The sequence below is a fragment of the Anoplopoma fimbria genome, chromosome 8, assembly GCF_027596085.1.
Source record: "Anoplopoma fimbria isolate UVic2021 breed Golden Eagle Sablefish chromosome 8, Afim_UVic_2022, whole genome shotgun sequence".
Lineage (NCBI taxonomy): Eukaryota > Metazoa > Chordata > Actinopteri > Perciformes > Anoplopomatidae > Anoplopoma > Anoplopoma fimbria.
Genome location: NC_072456.1, coordinates 17,874,694 through 17,891,511, shown reverse-complemented (window position 1 = coordinate 17,891,511; position 16,818 = coordinate 17,874,694). Strand labels below are relative to the sequence as shown.

The window sequence follows — 16,818 nt, the reverse complement described above, 5'->3', positions numbered from 1 at the left end:
ACTGAGATTATCAGGGTTTTAAGGAAGTTGTTGCATCAGTTGTAGCAAATCTGTCTTGAAAATCATTTCGATGAAAGCTAAATCTTGTTTTGGCCTGTCAACAAGCTTCTTCTCCCCTTTTCAATTACAAAAGCCAGCGTAGATCTTAGTGGCAGTTGTCCGAATTATATAACCGGTGATATAATTTAAGCACCCGCTACAAACTCGCCCTGGTACAAATCCCAAGTTTTCCCAATTTCTTTTTACCAAATGCAAACCTGATGCAAATCATCTCAGCCTGCTGCTGAGGGCAGCATGCAAACCTTGTCCTCTGCATGAGAGCAGAGCAGGAGGAGTACAGCTCATCCATCCAGAAATCATTAGCCCCAACCTGATGTTCCCTTGCTTTGGCCTGTCCCAATTAATGCCTGTCAAATCTAGATTTTCCTTTGAAGTGCACACCTTACACCATCTCTTCTCTCCCATGCCCGGGTCCTGTCTCCATCCAGGTGCTTGGAACTCCACCCAAACAACCTCCCTGCCCTCATGGGTCTGGCAGTGAGCCTGACCAACACTGGAATGCGAAATGATGCCTGCGAGGCCCTCCTCCGCTGGCTGCGACACAATCCAAAGTACAAGCACCTGTTGAAGGGCAAGACCCACCTGATGGGATCCCCAAACTCCCAACGCAGGATGTCTACGGTTCTCAACGTGGGCAGACACGAAAGGTGGAGTATTAAGACTGAATAGGCAGGGTTCAACAACAACTATACTTTAGAATAGATGATTGAGCTGTATTTATAGGTTTTATAATCTGAACTTGAAACAAGTCTGCTCAGAAAGGACATTTTTAACTTCTTTATCTGGCACATGTTTTTGTTAAAAAATGTCCAGTGTCCAAACAAAAAGACTGATATTAAAATAACAAACTTAAAGTTTTACCTTATCTAACAGTTCAGAGTCATTGACAACTGGTGCCAAAACTGGTGACGTATCCCTCTGTTGGAGATCTTGGGACTTCAAAAACACTCAGTCCACTTTCAGTTCTAAAACGGTTTTACAGAGGAAAGCTTATCTTACATCAATAACAATCTTTGGCTGGGTAGAGACAATGTTATGAAGAGAGCACACAAACCGGTGTGGTCATTTTACGCTCCAGAATCAGAACAAGGTCGAAGCAGGAGCGTCAAAGCAGTTTGACACGCCTCATAACGCTTTTGGTGGCGTGTTTAGCCATTTAAACAATAGGTGTACTTCAACACTCGAGGGTCTGACATGTGTTCCAGTTTATGTGTCCTGGGTTTTTATATGAAGGGAATAATAAAAGGAGTAAATTGATAATGCGCTGGTGCTCACAAGGAGTAAAAAAAAATTGTTGACATCTTAGTGAAGACTACTGAGCCGCCATGTTATCAGTTAATTACCTTCATAAAGTATAGATGCAATGTAACCCCAGGCTACACAAGCTAAAACAAAAGTTGTCTGCATGGAGTCTAACTGTTGAGTTTAGTTTGCCATGTATCTTAAATTGGGCAAATTCTTGTAAACTTATCTGCTGGTTGAGCAAAAGCCGCCCCTCCTCCGCCTACCAGAGGAACCTGCAGGCGGTGAATCACATCAGCAGAGGGAGGCGGACAAAGGATGAAGGACTGATACAGACTGATGTCTGTGTTCTTCATTCTCTCTAGACTTCACTCAGGATTATGATCTATTTCTTTGACATTTTAGAAGGCAAACCGTCTGCGCTATCTTAAGCCAGTGAAAAAGGAGGCTGTTAGGTATATCAGACTGAAAAAGCTTAATTCTGCTCCCAAAGGTAGAGCAGAACTTTATCAAATCATTAATCGTCTATTCAATGTCAAGAGATACAGGTACATCCCAATTAGTGGTCTCGCCTCTAATGTATGCAAATCATCCTTTTCTTATCTGCTCCTTACGCCATCCCTCTTTACACTCATCTTTGCAGTTCTCCCCCCTCCAACATTGCACTTCCTCTAACATAATCAAAATAAAATCATTCCCCACTTTTCCAGTGGAAAACCTTTAAAGTAGAAACAGCAGAAAAGATTCGGTTTGCATTAGTAGTAATGCTACACAGCACCAATATGGCTGAAAGCAATCAATAAAACAGTACGATAACTTGTTGTTTTCTTAAAGAGTGATAAAAATGTATTCTGGGTGGTGGTCCTAGTGTCATGTGGGATAAAGCGCAGAGTCCCCAGTTCACATTTGTTCAGCGACTCTTACTGCCCATCTCTCTCTTCCCTCATTTCCTGTCGTATATATTTTGGCTGCTTCACTGCTTTGGCCAGAACACCAAACAAACAATGTGAATAGCAAATTAAATAACTTCCCTTATCATATACATAAAATAAAAAACTAAATATATAGACATATTTCGTCATCTATTCATTTCATCAGCTTATGAAAAATAGTAAAAAACGACAAGGCTTCCAAATACCACACTAAACTACTTCTTCTGCCAACACTAAGGATGTCACAAGAACCGATACTTGATTGTAAACTCGCTAACAACTTGTCCAGGGGATGAACCCTATGTTTTCCTTGATAATGCTACAATATAAATCACATAACAGTGTTGAAATCGGCAGGAGGTAGTAATGTTAGCTGTTAAAGGCCGGTGGGCTGCACAGTCGATCGGCTAAATAAGGGGCCGTTCACATGTTGTGTCTAAAAACGTGTGGAAAACACCAGCCTTGCCACTTGCATCCTTTTATCTAAGCTGCTTAAGGGGTTTGGCCCAAATCCTGCACGCTTACGCTGATGATGATGTTGTAGTCGTAAGTCTTACTGACTAAAATAAGCAAGTCAAAACAAAGATAAATGGATTTCTAGCACCATAAATCTTTCACAGTGGCTTTACTGTCGATTTGTCTGTATCAATTTGGCTGACCTTTCAACCAGACGTTGTGACATCCTTGGACGAAGCAAGTTAAATAGTCAGTGGGACGGAGCGTAAAGCTCTGAGTGGAAAAAACATTATATGCCATCTGTTCATTGTCACATGAGATGAAGTGCACGCTGCATCATTCCAAAAGCTGCACTTTTTTAGCCGTTTTACACTGAAAAAATGGATACCTTGCGGGTCCTCTTTGCGTCTACAATCACAACAATGGATTTGAGGCCCCCTTCGCTGACAGTAAACGTAAACGGAGGTTCCTTTGAGTGAAATTATGATGCATTCAAACTCTATCCAATAAAAAATAGTATGCGTTATGATACAAGTTTTTTTTTAATTAAAGCAAATACAATCAATTATTTCCTAATCATTTGAATTGTAGGTATCAAGAATCGTGGAATTTCTCTGGTATTGCTATCAACTACTCAATTTCTGATACAGCGACGTCTCCAGCCAACACTGAGGACATGATTCAAATAATCTGAACCAAACATAACCCGATGCTATTGGTCCTTTTACTCAACTAGCTTTGCATTTTCCCTTCTCTTATTTCTCTCTTCTTCTTCTCTCACTTTCTCTTCCATTTACCCTCCTGTCAATCTCCCTCTCTGTCTCCTTTTCTTACATTCTGTATATAAGTTGACATGCAGTACAGTGCACATCATAGCTCTGAGATCTTAAGAGCGCTCACTCAGCAGCCTTAAGTCACTTTAATCCTTAGGTGTGTGTGTGTGTGTGTGTGTGTGTGTGTGTGTGTGTGTGTGTGTGTGTGTGTGTGTGTGTGTGTGTGTGTGTGTGTGTGTGTGTGTGTGTGTGTGTGTGTGTGTGTGTGTGTGTGTGTGTGTGTGTGTGTGTGTGTGTGTGTGTGTGTGTGTGTGTGTGTGTGTGTGTGTGTGTGTGTGTCCACAGCTCCCTGCTCCCCGAGGTCAAGGAGCTCTTCCTGGAAGCAGTTCAGCACAACTCTGACAGCATCGACCCGGATTTGCAGACTGGCCTCGGAGTGCTCTACAACCTCAGTGGAGAGTTTAACAAAGCTGTGGAGGCCTTCAATACGGCCCTGTCAGTGCGGCCGGAGGTAGGACACACACAACCACACACACAAAATGTGGAAACATGCAAATTAGAAAGACTGGAGCTGTAGTTGCACAAACACTTGTCAGAGGCAGAGATACAAAATGCAAAAGATGCAAGTGCAAAATGCAAATGACCTAATTTGTAAATGTAAAAAGGCAAATAAATTCAAATCTGCATCTTAAAATAAACACATAATTTGATCATAATTTGTTCCCTTTTTTGCCATCACTTATGGAACAAGCATCAAGTATACTGACATATTGAGAAATACAGTGTATTTTAATACAACAAAATTCTAAATATACGGGGAGATTCTTGATGCTGTTCAGTCCATACTGGGGTCTCACTGGCAGAGATGTCCAGCCTGACTAGCTCACTGTAAGCTGTGCTTGGTGAACACATGGATGCACTGGTTTCCTTGCCGAGACAACATGTCCGACAGCTGGTTGACTCCAGCTGGCACTCAGTTGTGCCAATGATGTAAACTCTGCACCTTTCATGAAACACTTTTTATGGATGATCAGAGGCTCAATCAAATATTCACAGCGGATACATTTGACTAAATTAGAAATCAGAGGATGCTGGTTGGTTTTCCTATTGATAGGTTGTCATACACAAATGTGTGATCCTCGCCAACATTTTTCCAGCACCATCTGTTATTTCAGTAATTACAGAAATAAGATTTCCTTCTATATTATTGCAATAATGATGGTAATAAAAACAGAAACTACGACTGCTGTTCTGCAACAGTACTTACAGTACATGCAATATTATCATGCCAAATCACAATTCACTGATGAGACTAATCATAATACTGTTCCATGTATGAGCTATTTTGACTTACACAAACTACTTGTTATGCTCATTACAATGAGGACATTTTTTATTTCCCATAGTACATTGTGAATATATTAGACTTCCATATATCAAATACAGAAATTAAATACAGGATTTGTGATAAACAGCGTGATCTTGGGGGTTCCGCATGCAAGCTTAAATTATTTTACTGAGATATTATGGCTGTTGCATTTTGTTTTACTTTGTAGTAATAGAGCAACGAAATATGCAATATTAATAATAATTAATTATAATTAACAAACCTATTATGTTTGGTCTGTTGGACACTAAATGATTAAACTTATTAAACTGACTCTGAGAAATACATTCAGTACCAAAGATCTGCAAAAACACACACACACACACACACACACACACACACACACACACACACACACACACACACACACACACACACACACACACACACACACACACACACACGACACTTAAGCCCACACTTGAAACCATGATCTGTCACACAACACATGTTCCCATGCAAACACATACAACCAAAGCCCTCAAGCTTGTACAAATCCTCGGAGAGATGGAGCCACAAAAATCAAGGGAGAGCTCATGCAAACGGATGCAACCAAGCACATCAGACTGTCACAGCAATATGTGAAGCAAGGGGCTGCCAAATCTGGCCTCATGAACTCTGGACTGGCACACATTTGCTCTCAGAGTAGAGCCAGATCTAGTGCACACACACACACACACACATTTACGCAGAAAACTGAAACAAGACTTTGACACAAATTTCATACACAACAACAAAATAAACATTTAATTACAACCACAAACTTTCCCCAAATCTCTGCATCTCCTTCACGCAAATCAGTCTCTGTCCTCCCAGCACTGTCCCAGGCCGGCTAGACTATTACTCACTGTTAAATCCAGCCTCCCCACATTTGACTTGGTAATGCCTGCTCCCCTGCTGGAAAAAAAAAGCTCTGAACACAAAGGGAGATAATTATATCCCGCTGCTAGGCTTAGCCAAAGATGAAGGACCCCTATACTGTAGCAGACCATGACCTCTGTATGTGACTGTCTACCTGCAGGTGGGAAACATCAGCAAAGACACAGTGTGATGTAACTCAACTCTCCTTAAAATACCCTTGTTAGGTTACTGCTTAGCAGGGAGCTGTATAACTATCCAAACACTTCCTTGTTATTTGTGCATAAAAAAAATTAAAAAACAGAATGATGTTTCACACGCACACTGCTGTGTCTCCATATACAAGGCTGAATGTTGTGTAGCAGTAGCAGATTATTCAGCTCCATTTCTCTCGCACTTTCCTGTTAAATTCACTGTCAGCTGCTTAATCAGGTCTTTCAGAGATGGAAAGCATTTAAGAGTTAAAGATAACTGAAGAGATGTTGCTGATTAGTTTTTAATGCAGGCAGAAAGGAATTCGCCAGTGTGCTTACTTATTAAATACAAGCAGGAATATTCATGTGGAAACAACTTTATCAACCCTGACAGCGTGTAATAAACAACGTCACAGTCAACTTCATTAAAAAACACATTTTTCATATTCACCATTTGACATTGCTTATCACTCAACCAACACCACCACATGCCCTCCGTACAGGACTACTTGTTGTGGAACCGCCTGGGGGCCACACTGGCGAACGGGGACCGGAGTGAGGAAGCAGTGGAGGCTTATACGCGAGCCCTAGAGCTGCAACCGGGGTTCATTAGGTCCCGCTACAACTTGGGCATCAGTTGTATTAACCTGGGGGCACACAGGTGAGTGACCTGGGACTATAAGAATGGTACTTCAGGCCATTGGTGAGAAAATACAATCAAGTGAAGTGAGATGAATAGATCTAAGCTTAGCAAACCACCAGTTATGCATCAGTAGGCTAAGACCTTTCAACAATGCAACAAATATACACAAATATCTGAATCAAAGCTAACATTGAAGAGGCTTCAACCGAGCAATGTTTGTCTAAGGAAAAAAATGAAATAATGATTAAAATAAGATAAGATAATCCTTTATTAGTCCCACAGCGGGAAATTTGCAAAAACATGATTGCTTATCAACTAATTGTTGCAGCTCTAAGGAAAGCCCTGAATTATTATCTATTGTGATGAGCAGATAAGATGACTGTCAGCAGCACATAAATACAAACTTAATGTTGACTTTCATACCCAAACATGAGTATTCATATTTCACAACTAGGTTAGCGACCTTAATTAAAAACATTACAGACTCATTCTGAAGTTGCTAGACAACAAACAAACTTCTAAAAACAAATAATGCTATTAAAAATGATGCTAGTAGCCAGCATGTCTGAGCAGTACAACTAGCCAACTAGTTACCATAGCAACCAAGCGCACAAACATCCACAGCACATAAGATGTCATTAGCTTGTTAGCACAATAAACGGTTGATGCTAACCGACTAACGTTAAGAGTTATAACTACTTTAAACTATCCAAGAGTGACATGATGGGGCCGTTAGCAGCCTAGCTAGCTAGCTAGCTAATGAAGTAATGTTAGCTGTCTTATCAAATGATATATAGGCAACCACAGTGTGGTTGTGGCTCAGGGCGCTGAGCGGGTCGTCCTCCTCTCAACCTGTAGCTATCTTATTAATTTTTCCGCGCCCAAAGGCAGCCATTTAATTTACCACTGTAGTGGTGTGCAGAGTAAACGTTTAGTTAGCAAATGAGTGGAGCAAAAGGGTGTGTTCGACATAGATTACCTCAACTAAATAAAGTGAACCAAATTTGGTGAATGTTGCTAAAACTAAACCTAACAACAACATGTATTTCCAGAAAAAATGTTTATCATATTGGTCAAATTGCACATATGATGTGAGATCACCGGCCTATATTTAAAGGTTCTGCCCCCTTTAAATATATGCTGGTTCCTTTAGTTCACTCCTTCTAAGGCCAGCACAAAATAAGAGGATATCCAATCAGTCCAAATAAGGCAAATCAACAGTTGTGTACCATGGTTGTTCATGACCTTTACAGGATCACCCATTGCAAAATCACCTCAACCCACAAGGCATACCCTAAACCAAACTGATTCCTTTTTATTGTTGCTCCCTCAGAGAGGCGGCCAGTAACTTCCTGACCGCCTTAAGTCTTCAGAGGAAGAGCCGGAGTCGCCAGCAGTCCCATCAGGTGATGTCTGGGAACATCTGGGCTGCGCTGAGGATAGCTTTATCCATGATGGACCAGCCCGAACTCTTCCAGGCTGCAAATATTGGGGACCTGGATCTTCTCATGCGGGCCTTCAACCTAGACATTTGAGGAATAGTGAGGTAGTGACAATAGCATCTCCCCTTTCACTTTTCCTTCAATTTCTACCCAACAGCCAAAAGCCCAAAGTGCACACATCAGAATGGATTGGATCTGATGTTAAAGACAATAGTGTCGTTTTTTTATGCACGTCGAAATTAACTACAGTTGTCATATTTTTCCCCCAAGTACTTGGAGCAGTTCTGAGGACAGGTTCTTCCAAGTGCTTGAAGTAACTGCTTTGTGATGGATTTGCACTGCAATTTGTGATTTCCCTGAAGAGCACAAGGACGGGCAAAGATTGTACGAGCAATGCCTTAGAGAACACATCAATTAAAAACTGACTCATCCAGTGGAACAGAGCTGAGCCAGAAGAGACGGGCCGGCAGACGGTTTGAGAATCCCACACAGGAACCCCTCACATACTGTTTGCAGAGAAAAGATGAGGTTTTGAGAAAGAAATGAAAAGGTTTGTTATCCAATTACTTTCAAACACTCAAGACTGCCTCACCCTCCTGAAGGATGGATTCAGTGAGCAACTGATAAAGACTGCACCAAATGACCTGGAGCTCCAAATTCTGTTCCATCGCTTATTTTCATCCTCTTGCTATGTAGACTAATGATACTGCATGAATAAGCGTTTTCATAGATGGGTTCTTGTTTAAAATTAACATACTTTTAGAAGTTTTCCCTTTGCACCAGACAAACAGATCTTCCTCAACCAAAGTGGAATGTGCAAGCCAGGTTGTAAGGCCTTACTCAAATGCATGCCAACAACAATATTTCTATTTATACAATTTTTTATGGCAACGAGAACACACTAAGCATTTTCAGCTCCTAGCTTCTCTTTGTTCCCTTTCTGCCGACTGGTTGGAGAAACACACACAGAAGCTGGGCATCAGTAAACCGCAAATCCTTTATAAGTGTGGAAACTTTCTACAACAAAACAAAAGTTTTAACAGGTCTAAAAATGTCTCGTTACTCTTCTGGGATGGCTTTAGTAGCCCTCACATTTGATTTACACATCATAATCACATTTTCTTCACTGTATTAATTTCAATACAGTGTACTAACATTACAAGTAATAGATGTGTAGCTGCAAGCCAAGACCTAAGAAAGCTTGGGGTTATTTCTTAATGCAGTCATTTGTATCTTCGCTGCGCCTCCACAGGCACCGAGGCTCATACATTTAATTAAATTCGTCTGCCTCAGCCGTCATGCATGATTTACATATTTATGTAAGCTTTGGCAGAATGACGCACAGATTTCAAAAGCTACTTGTTAACTTCAACTCACATGGAAACATTAAGTTATTGTGAATCCATAAAAACACATGATTGAATGGTGAAAAAAAACTACTGGACCGGTTTTCATGGAACTTTGTGGAAGGCAATAGCATGGACCAAGGAAGAACTGATACATTTTGGAGCAGAATCCAAATCCCGTGGCAGATACACACATCATTTTTCACTTATAGAAACGGCCTTGGCTGAGGTCTGTGCTATCAGTGTGCCCTTCTAGTTCCAGATAATTCCTCTGCACCACCACGTAAGCAAAGCTTTAAAACATGCTTTTTTGGGGGCTTCTCTTCTCACTGTTGCTTGTTTGAAAGTCACCCTGTGAGGTGAACATCACAGGAGAGTAAATTATAGATAATCTGCTGTTCTGTATAGCTCAGCACCTTGGTGTTTAACAGGCGTGTCCCCAGTCTGGGTGTGCAGCAGAGAAGTAGGTTTTTATTCTCGGATCCTATGCAAAAGGTCATGTTTTATGTTGCCATTCTGAATTTTGCAGTTTGTCCCTGTTTGCCTCGGTGGGCCAAAAGGGAAGTGGTGATTCTGTGCTTTGAAAGAGCGCTATCAGGGGAAACCAGAGACCAGTACGAGAGACATTCATCATCTGAACTGTACAGCTTTGATGTCACGCTCTGTATGAGTAGAAGTGTTTCATTAGGAAGCTGGGGATGCTTTTTCTCAAGAGAGAAACATGGTCGATACACATACAGCGTCCTCCTTAAGTGTAGCCGTCATGTTTTAGAACCCTTTGGTGTAGCGATACGACTTTGCACCCCATAAGTTCACTGACATACAGTAGATCAAGCTTTGCTATCAGATATAAGTTTTATTTCACTTGCCACCACATATGTTCTCTTTCACTTTAGATGCACTTTGAGAAGAAAACTTTTTAAGTGCACAACTGGTTACTGTTGTCCAGCCGGTCACATTAATATGTTATCCACTTGCACATTCAACATAAAGAGTAAGATGATATTTCAGGCTGAAAAAGATGAGTAGCTACTGCAGATACTTCAGACACTTAAAAAAATATTGGCAAAGTCTCTGTGGCCAACCATGATGTTTAATAGATCAAGGAAGCAGAGGAGCCCAGTGAGACACAGCACATATGTGCACGCTGCTAACAATCTGCATCGGAGGGGGGGCTGACAGCGGACTGCACAATGGCAAAGGCAATGAGGGAAAATCAGAAGTGCACACACAGATTTATTCAGAGATTTTATTATGATGAAAAAATTGGAAGTGTGGATTTTTTATCTGAAATAATACGGGAGATATCCAGTGGTCCATCAGTGATATCCTGTTGAATATTTCATTATCATTCAATTACTAAATAAGTTTATTTTCAGCCACGCTAGCAGCACGGCTTTATAGTTTCAAAGTGTCGATCTGTCGGCGCACCACTATGGTTCAGATTGAAATATCTGAACAGCTGTTTGATGGATCGCCATGACATTTGGTACCGAAACTCATGTTCCCCAGGGGATGACTCATGCTGACTGTTGGAAATTTGCTACAGAGATTCTTGCCCCCCTCAGATGAATTTGGTGATCCCCATCATAATCCAACATCACCATCAGGTCAGAATCTAAATGTGTTCGATGCTTTGGATTATGGCTGAATACCTGCCATACTAACGACCTTTTCATCAGTCTCCGCGGTACTAAACATTATAGCTGCTAAACATAAGCATGTTGGCTGTAGACTCTTAGTTCTGCTTGGGGCTATTTGTTAGAGCTGCACAGTTACATATAGACAATTTTAGAGGGCTCCCACTGTACATTTGTGTCAGCCAAGTGTTTGCTTCTGTTGACCTCCTCCTCAGGCTTTTCTTGTGTAGCCTACATGCTAACGCTGCTGGCTAGGAGCAAGTTGGTCCAGCATGCTGAGCACTGTCCCTATTGGTGTTGCATTTGAGATCAGACTCCACAGCTTCAACACACTCTCCATAAAACATAAACCCAATCTCCAATAGTTCCATGACATATTGTTGAGAGACATGGGGATTATTCTTCAGGCCAGTATCCCTACGTTTTTAAATATGAACTCATATTCTGTCCCTGGTCCTCCCAGCTGTCTTTTCTGTCAACCGTGTGTTGTAGAACTGCAAAACAAGATGTCTGCTAAGTTGTGATTTCCAAAACAACTCTAGTTTTCTTATGAGGTTGTAGGCATTTGAATTTTTTTTTGCATTTTAAGATACTATAGTTGTGTTGAAAAATGAGAAATGTATTTTTTTAAAGAAAATCTTTAAATGGCTAGCTTAAAATCTAAACTTCTACTGTGTACATCATAGTGCAGAGCATTGAGTTAAGGTGTCTGGTGACAGATTTCTTTTTGTAGAACCTACCTACTGTACCTTCTCAGGTGATCTGACCTAGCTTAAAGCATGCTCGTGAGGAACAGACAGAGGTTGATCGCATGCTAGATCCTCTACATTCATTTTTTTTTAATGCTGTTGTTTCGTTTGTATGCATGAAATACATGAAAGTGTTTTTTCGCTCCCACTAACGTAGAAAAATGAAGTTTATCATGAGGTTTCCTTGCAATATTTTTACAGTGCACTTTTAAAATTTGCATCCTTGACAAAAACTGACGTGTATATTCAGTATATATTCAACACAAGGTGGTTTTCTTGCATAGAACAAGCAAGTGTGCACGGCACGAGCAGAGAAACGAGTGTGAGATGAAATACATTAAATCTCTTTCGAACGTGCACATGCTTGAGCTTAAATACTTGCTACAACTGGCTAATCCTAGTTATATTCAGTAGACATTTTGTAATTATGGCTTTTACAAATGACTACAAATGTACTGGTAACACTTTAAGTAACCCCAGCCAGTAGAGCTAGCTGTCTGCTGTCACCATCTGCCTTTTAGTGTTGACATTTGATCATAGTTAACATCATATCAGTACATTGTCATGCACACATTCATAAAGTGACTGTAAACTATAAATAGTTATTTCATTAATATCACATGTAACATTCTGGAAAGCATTTCAGCTCCATTAGTTCTGGATACCCATGTAAACAGAACAGAACAACATTTAAATCAATGATATTAATATGTTCAGTGCTATGTTTACACAGCTTTGACCTTAATGCATGACTTATGGAGACCCAAGGTGTTAAAAATTACTTAAATAACAGAGCATTTTGAAATAAATAATCATATTAATCATGAATAAATACAGACATATATATTTAACCATTAAATAATATGTGAAATAATCCAGAAACTAATCTTATTATTATGCATTTTCCCCAATAGAGTGTATTAACGGTTTACAGTAGTATTTATATTTTATTGTATTTGATTGTGTAATGTGTTTGGCTGTCTGCTCAAAACCCACAACCAAACGCATGACTTGCTCTGACCTGAAGAGACTTTGAGATGAAACGTAGCATTATGAAACTAAAAAGTCATTGTTGAAAGTGGTGTTGTGAAAGAAAAACAGATTTTGGAGAAAAAGAACACTTTGAAAAAAAATCTGGAATGATCAATTAAATTGATCTGCAATAAACTCGCTTCACATTTTATAGAGACTTTTCTAAATAAATAATTTAATTTCAGTGTTTCATGGTTATTTTACTGTATTCGTCTGTATTTAATCATAGTATGATTTATTTAATTTGATCTAAGTTCAGAGACAAGTCAAATTTAACACCAAAATGCATTATAATTCTAATATGGAAAGGACAATATGGCCTTAAATTATTTTATTACATTTTTACAGTACTTCCCAGCAGTATATAATAATAATTTATAATGATAATATATAAACATTTCTGCTTTCAGCAGGCTACAGAAATATCAAAAATATTAAATACTTAAGTCAGACTAGGACTTTTTATTATCTTCTATTTTTAAGGAAACTGAATTCAATTTTAAAGAGAAATTGAGTAAAATTTTAAAGACTTTTTAAGGCATACAGACACAATGAACTCTCCATATTTATAACGCTTTGTGAGTGTGATACTATCAATGTATAGATATGTTTAGTCTTCTGCAGTAGATATCAAGATCTCACACTATAAAATGTTATTAGCAGCATCATTGGTTGGGGTTCATAAAGGTTATCAGTACATGTTGTGTACATTTATTCTTCACTCCTTTAATTCAACATGTGTACAAAGGCAGTTTGTTATGAATCAGATATGTATGAATAAAATGATATTTTGATGAATGAACTTAGAAATTATATACTTTATATACAGTATGAATAACTTATTGAAACACCTACTATAATGCATATTACTCTCCCTGTATAATCACAAGGAAAGCATTAGCACCTTTAAAACATACGATATGAAAGTAATCTTTTAAAATAAATTGTTGTTATAAATTCTATGCTCTTGTGTCTTTATTTTCCAACAGAAAACACTTGTACTGCAGCTTCTTGTTCATTGTTATAGAGGCCAAGACTCAACAAAGGTGTAGTTTATTAAATTATCCAAACATTGTAAGTAAACAGTGCCAGTGAGTATACTGTCATGACTCTATTCACGTACACTTAAGCCACATTTTGATGAACGCATACATTACAAAAGTCAACTTAAAATAATCCCTTCAGGAAATCTTTGTAGCTACAGAATTGGCACAAACATGTTTGCAAAAAGGCAACGGAGTAAAAACAGGTGAAGAACCTTTTTTTTTTTTTTTTTTTACATTTAGTTAAATGAAAAAAAGAGAATACAACTCACAAAAGTACACTTTTACAATCCAAATGACTAAATGTCAACGTCTAGTGCACAAGCTGACAGTGAAAGTTAAATAAGCCTTTTTGGGACAAACTGAACCGTTTTAATTTAAAAAGAATGGAAGAGACCGAGCTGGAGGGAAAGCTGAAACAAAAAGACAAAATACAAAAACGATAACGTTGACGGGAAGATGTGCATGTGTGTGTTTGTAAGGGGGGGGGCACTAAAGGTGCAGGGAAATAAATTAATTGCACAGAATATCTGAAAACAATAATGAGTAATCATCATTAAGCAAGAATACAAGTTCGCCCATCCACTGATGATGAAGAGCAGAAACACTGATTTCAGACCAGGCTTTGACAGGATACATTTGGTTTCTGACTAAAATAAAAATCACTTTTTATAGGAAGAACGGCAGAAACACAAGACTTGCATAGAGAGAGCTTTTAGAACTCCCCGCTGCATAGACAATGAGCACTGCAGCGGTTGATCAAGTTATATCTGATGAAGATGAGATATATATCATATATATATATGATATATATAATAATACCAAAGTCCTGCTCGGGACAGGGTTGTTAAAGGGGAGCACCGCTGAAATTCTGATTTAATCTGTAAAATTTGAATTTATCTCAAAGCATCTATGAAGATTTTTTTGTCTGTAAAGATATTAACCCTCAAAGAAATACATTCCTATGACTGTTTTATAACCATAATGGAGATTGTTGAAAGACATTTTTTCTATTCCTTCTCCATCTTCCCGTTTCTGATGTTTATCAGATATGCAGTGTCTCCATTTGTTTCTTTCCGCCCTCTTAGGAAATGTCAGTTTATCAAGGAATTGTTCTCTCCTTGAATATGAGGAAAAATTACTATAAAAATTGAAATCAGCCAATTTTTTAATTAATTTATTTTCACATCTTACTCTGTGAATGAAGGACTTATTTTGACCAAACCAGAGCTACTAGTTATTGAAACAGTGGAAAGACTAATCAACACGTTTGGTGAGTTTTTTTGTTTTCTGTTCAATTTGAATGATGTGTGTTTTATGATGAACTAAAAAGACGAGTAATCCTGTCCTAGAGAAACTTGAATTCAGAAGGTGACCAGTTGTATTTTAAGTTTTTTAAAGCTTTCTCGGTCATTAAGGAATCAATTTCTTCAGTGGACTATAACTACCATCAGCATTGATTGGACATCCTCATAAAAGGTGGCAAATTTCGCCTTGAAGAAGGCAATGACTTTTGCAGAATGTCTTAACGTTTGGAAATCATTTTCAGCAGAATTCCCCTTTAACTCCAATTCCAGGTCACCAAACTGGAATTGAGTGTTTGTGCCACTGAAAGAAATACCAACACTTTGTAATATTACTCTGCCCTGTTGAGATGCAACAGATGAAACAAAATTCAGTCAGAGGCTGCAAATTCACTTATATCTGACAAACAACCACATAATGTCTACGTTGAATCTGTCCGGTACATTTTGAACATACTGTGTAGATAAATGTGAAGAGAACAGAGTCTGTGGTTAATCCAGCATAAGGTTACTTATAAACTGCAAAGGGCCAGTCCTACTGTGGTTTCAGAGTTTAAAGCTGAGCAGGAGGTTTTGGTTGTTGTGAGCACCATGAAGTCATACATTCAGCACTGCACCACATCCGTTAGTACAAGAGATACCGGTCAGAGAACAGCTGTTATCTTACAGCAGGTTCAGGAGTAGATTTGGTTGTAGTTGCATATATTGCTTTAGACGTGAAAACTGACCTGTAAAAAGTGGCAAGAGGTGAAGAAAAAAACATTCACTTTATCTTTTGGGTCGCAGTCTGAAACTGTCAAGAGTGATAAAGGAAGTAAACTGGACCAGCTGCAGCTGAGAGTTAAGGTTTTGCCTACTGTGGAAATATCTTGCAATTTGGGGAAGTAATAAAGAAGCTCACTGCACTTATGATTTGACAACAATCTTAGAATAAGTACAGCTTTGCTTATTTTAGACATCAACTATATGTAATGCTGTAATCTCTTAGTAGACTAATGGCCACTTTAAGGATGTACAGGTTCAGCAGCTCTGAAGTTGAAATTGAAGATATCACATTCAATTGCTTATCACTGGAGAATAAAAAAATCCAACTCCATCAGCTGCAAAACATGACTTGATTTAGTCAAAAAGTGCTTTCTTGGAAGGAAAATACTTCTTTCTGGAGCTCTCAGCCAGTTGACCTCAGATTGCTTCTCGTTAAAAGGTACAAACTTGTATGTCATCTCCAGGTAGAACTGGAGCAGGTCTGAGTCGTTACTCAACCAGTGATGCTGTATTTTTAACTACAGTCTTGTTCACACCTGTTTTTTTTTTTTATTTAAAAGTAAAATGCAAAGCCACCAGAAGCAGTGATTTCTCGTTTGTTGTTTGCAGTTTCAGAGCATTTCAGGGCTGGCAGTGAAGCCATTTCAATATACATTTATAAAATGTACCACTTTGAAAATACTGGCACAGTAGCAGAAGGCATAGAGGAGGAACAATGAGATTTGATATGTGACATTATTTTGAATACAGATGTGGAAATTGCACACATCCCTCTGCACCTACACTGCCAAGAAAATGTCTTTTCTTAAACATAAATACTGAAATATACATTTAAAGCACAACATAACACAAATGCACAAACAGCACATTGCTTTCCCTTTTTGACCAGGGTTCCTGGTTGCTCCTGAATGACATCACGTTAAGGCGAGCAGCTGGTCTGAAAGGTTATTTC

The 16,818-nt window shown here is 38.9% G+C and overlaps 1 protein-coding gene across 1 annotated transcript in view; it reads left to right on the top strand.

Annotated features, from left to right (window-relative positions):
* pex5la (peroxisomal biogenesis factor 5-like a) overlaps positions 1–8,140 on the top strand; it is a 41,340-nt gene extending 33,200 nt beyond the window's left edge. The window contains exons 11-15 of the mRNA XM_054602652.1: positions 489–681; positions 2,195–2,206; positions 3,807–3,974; positions 6,406–6,563; positions 7,879–8,140. Of these exons, the coding sequence (XP_054458627.1) occupies positions 489–681; positions 2,195–2,206; positions 3,807–3,974; positions 6,406–6,563; positions 7,879–8,080 (733 nt within the window). The 3' untranslated portion in view covers positions 8,081–8,140. The remainder of the gene's footprint in view (positions 1–488; positions 682–2,194; positions 2,207–3,806; positions 3,975–6,405; positions 6,564–7,878) is intronic.
* The last annotated feature ends 8,678 nt before the right edge of the window (positions 8,141–16,818 follow it).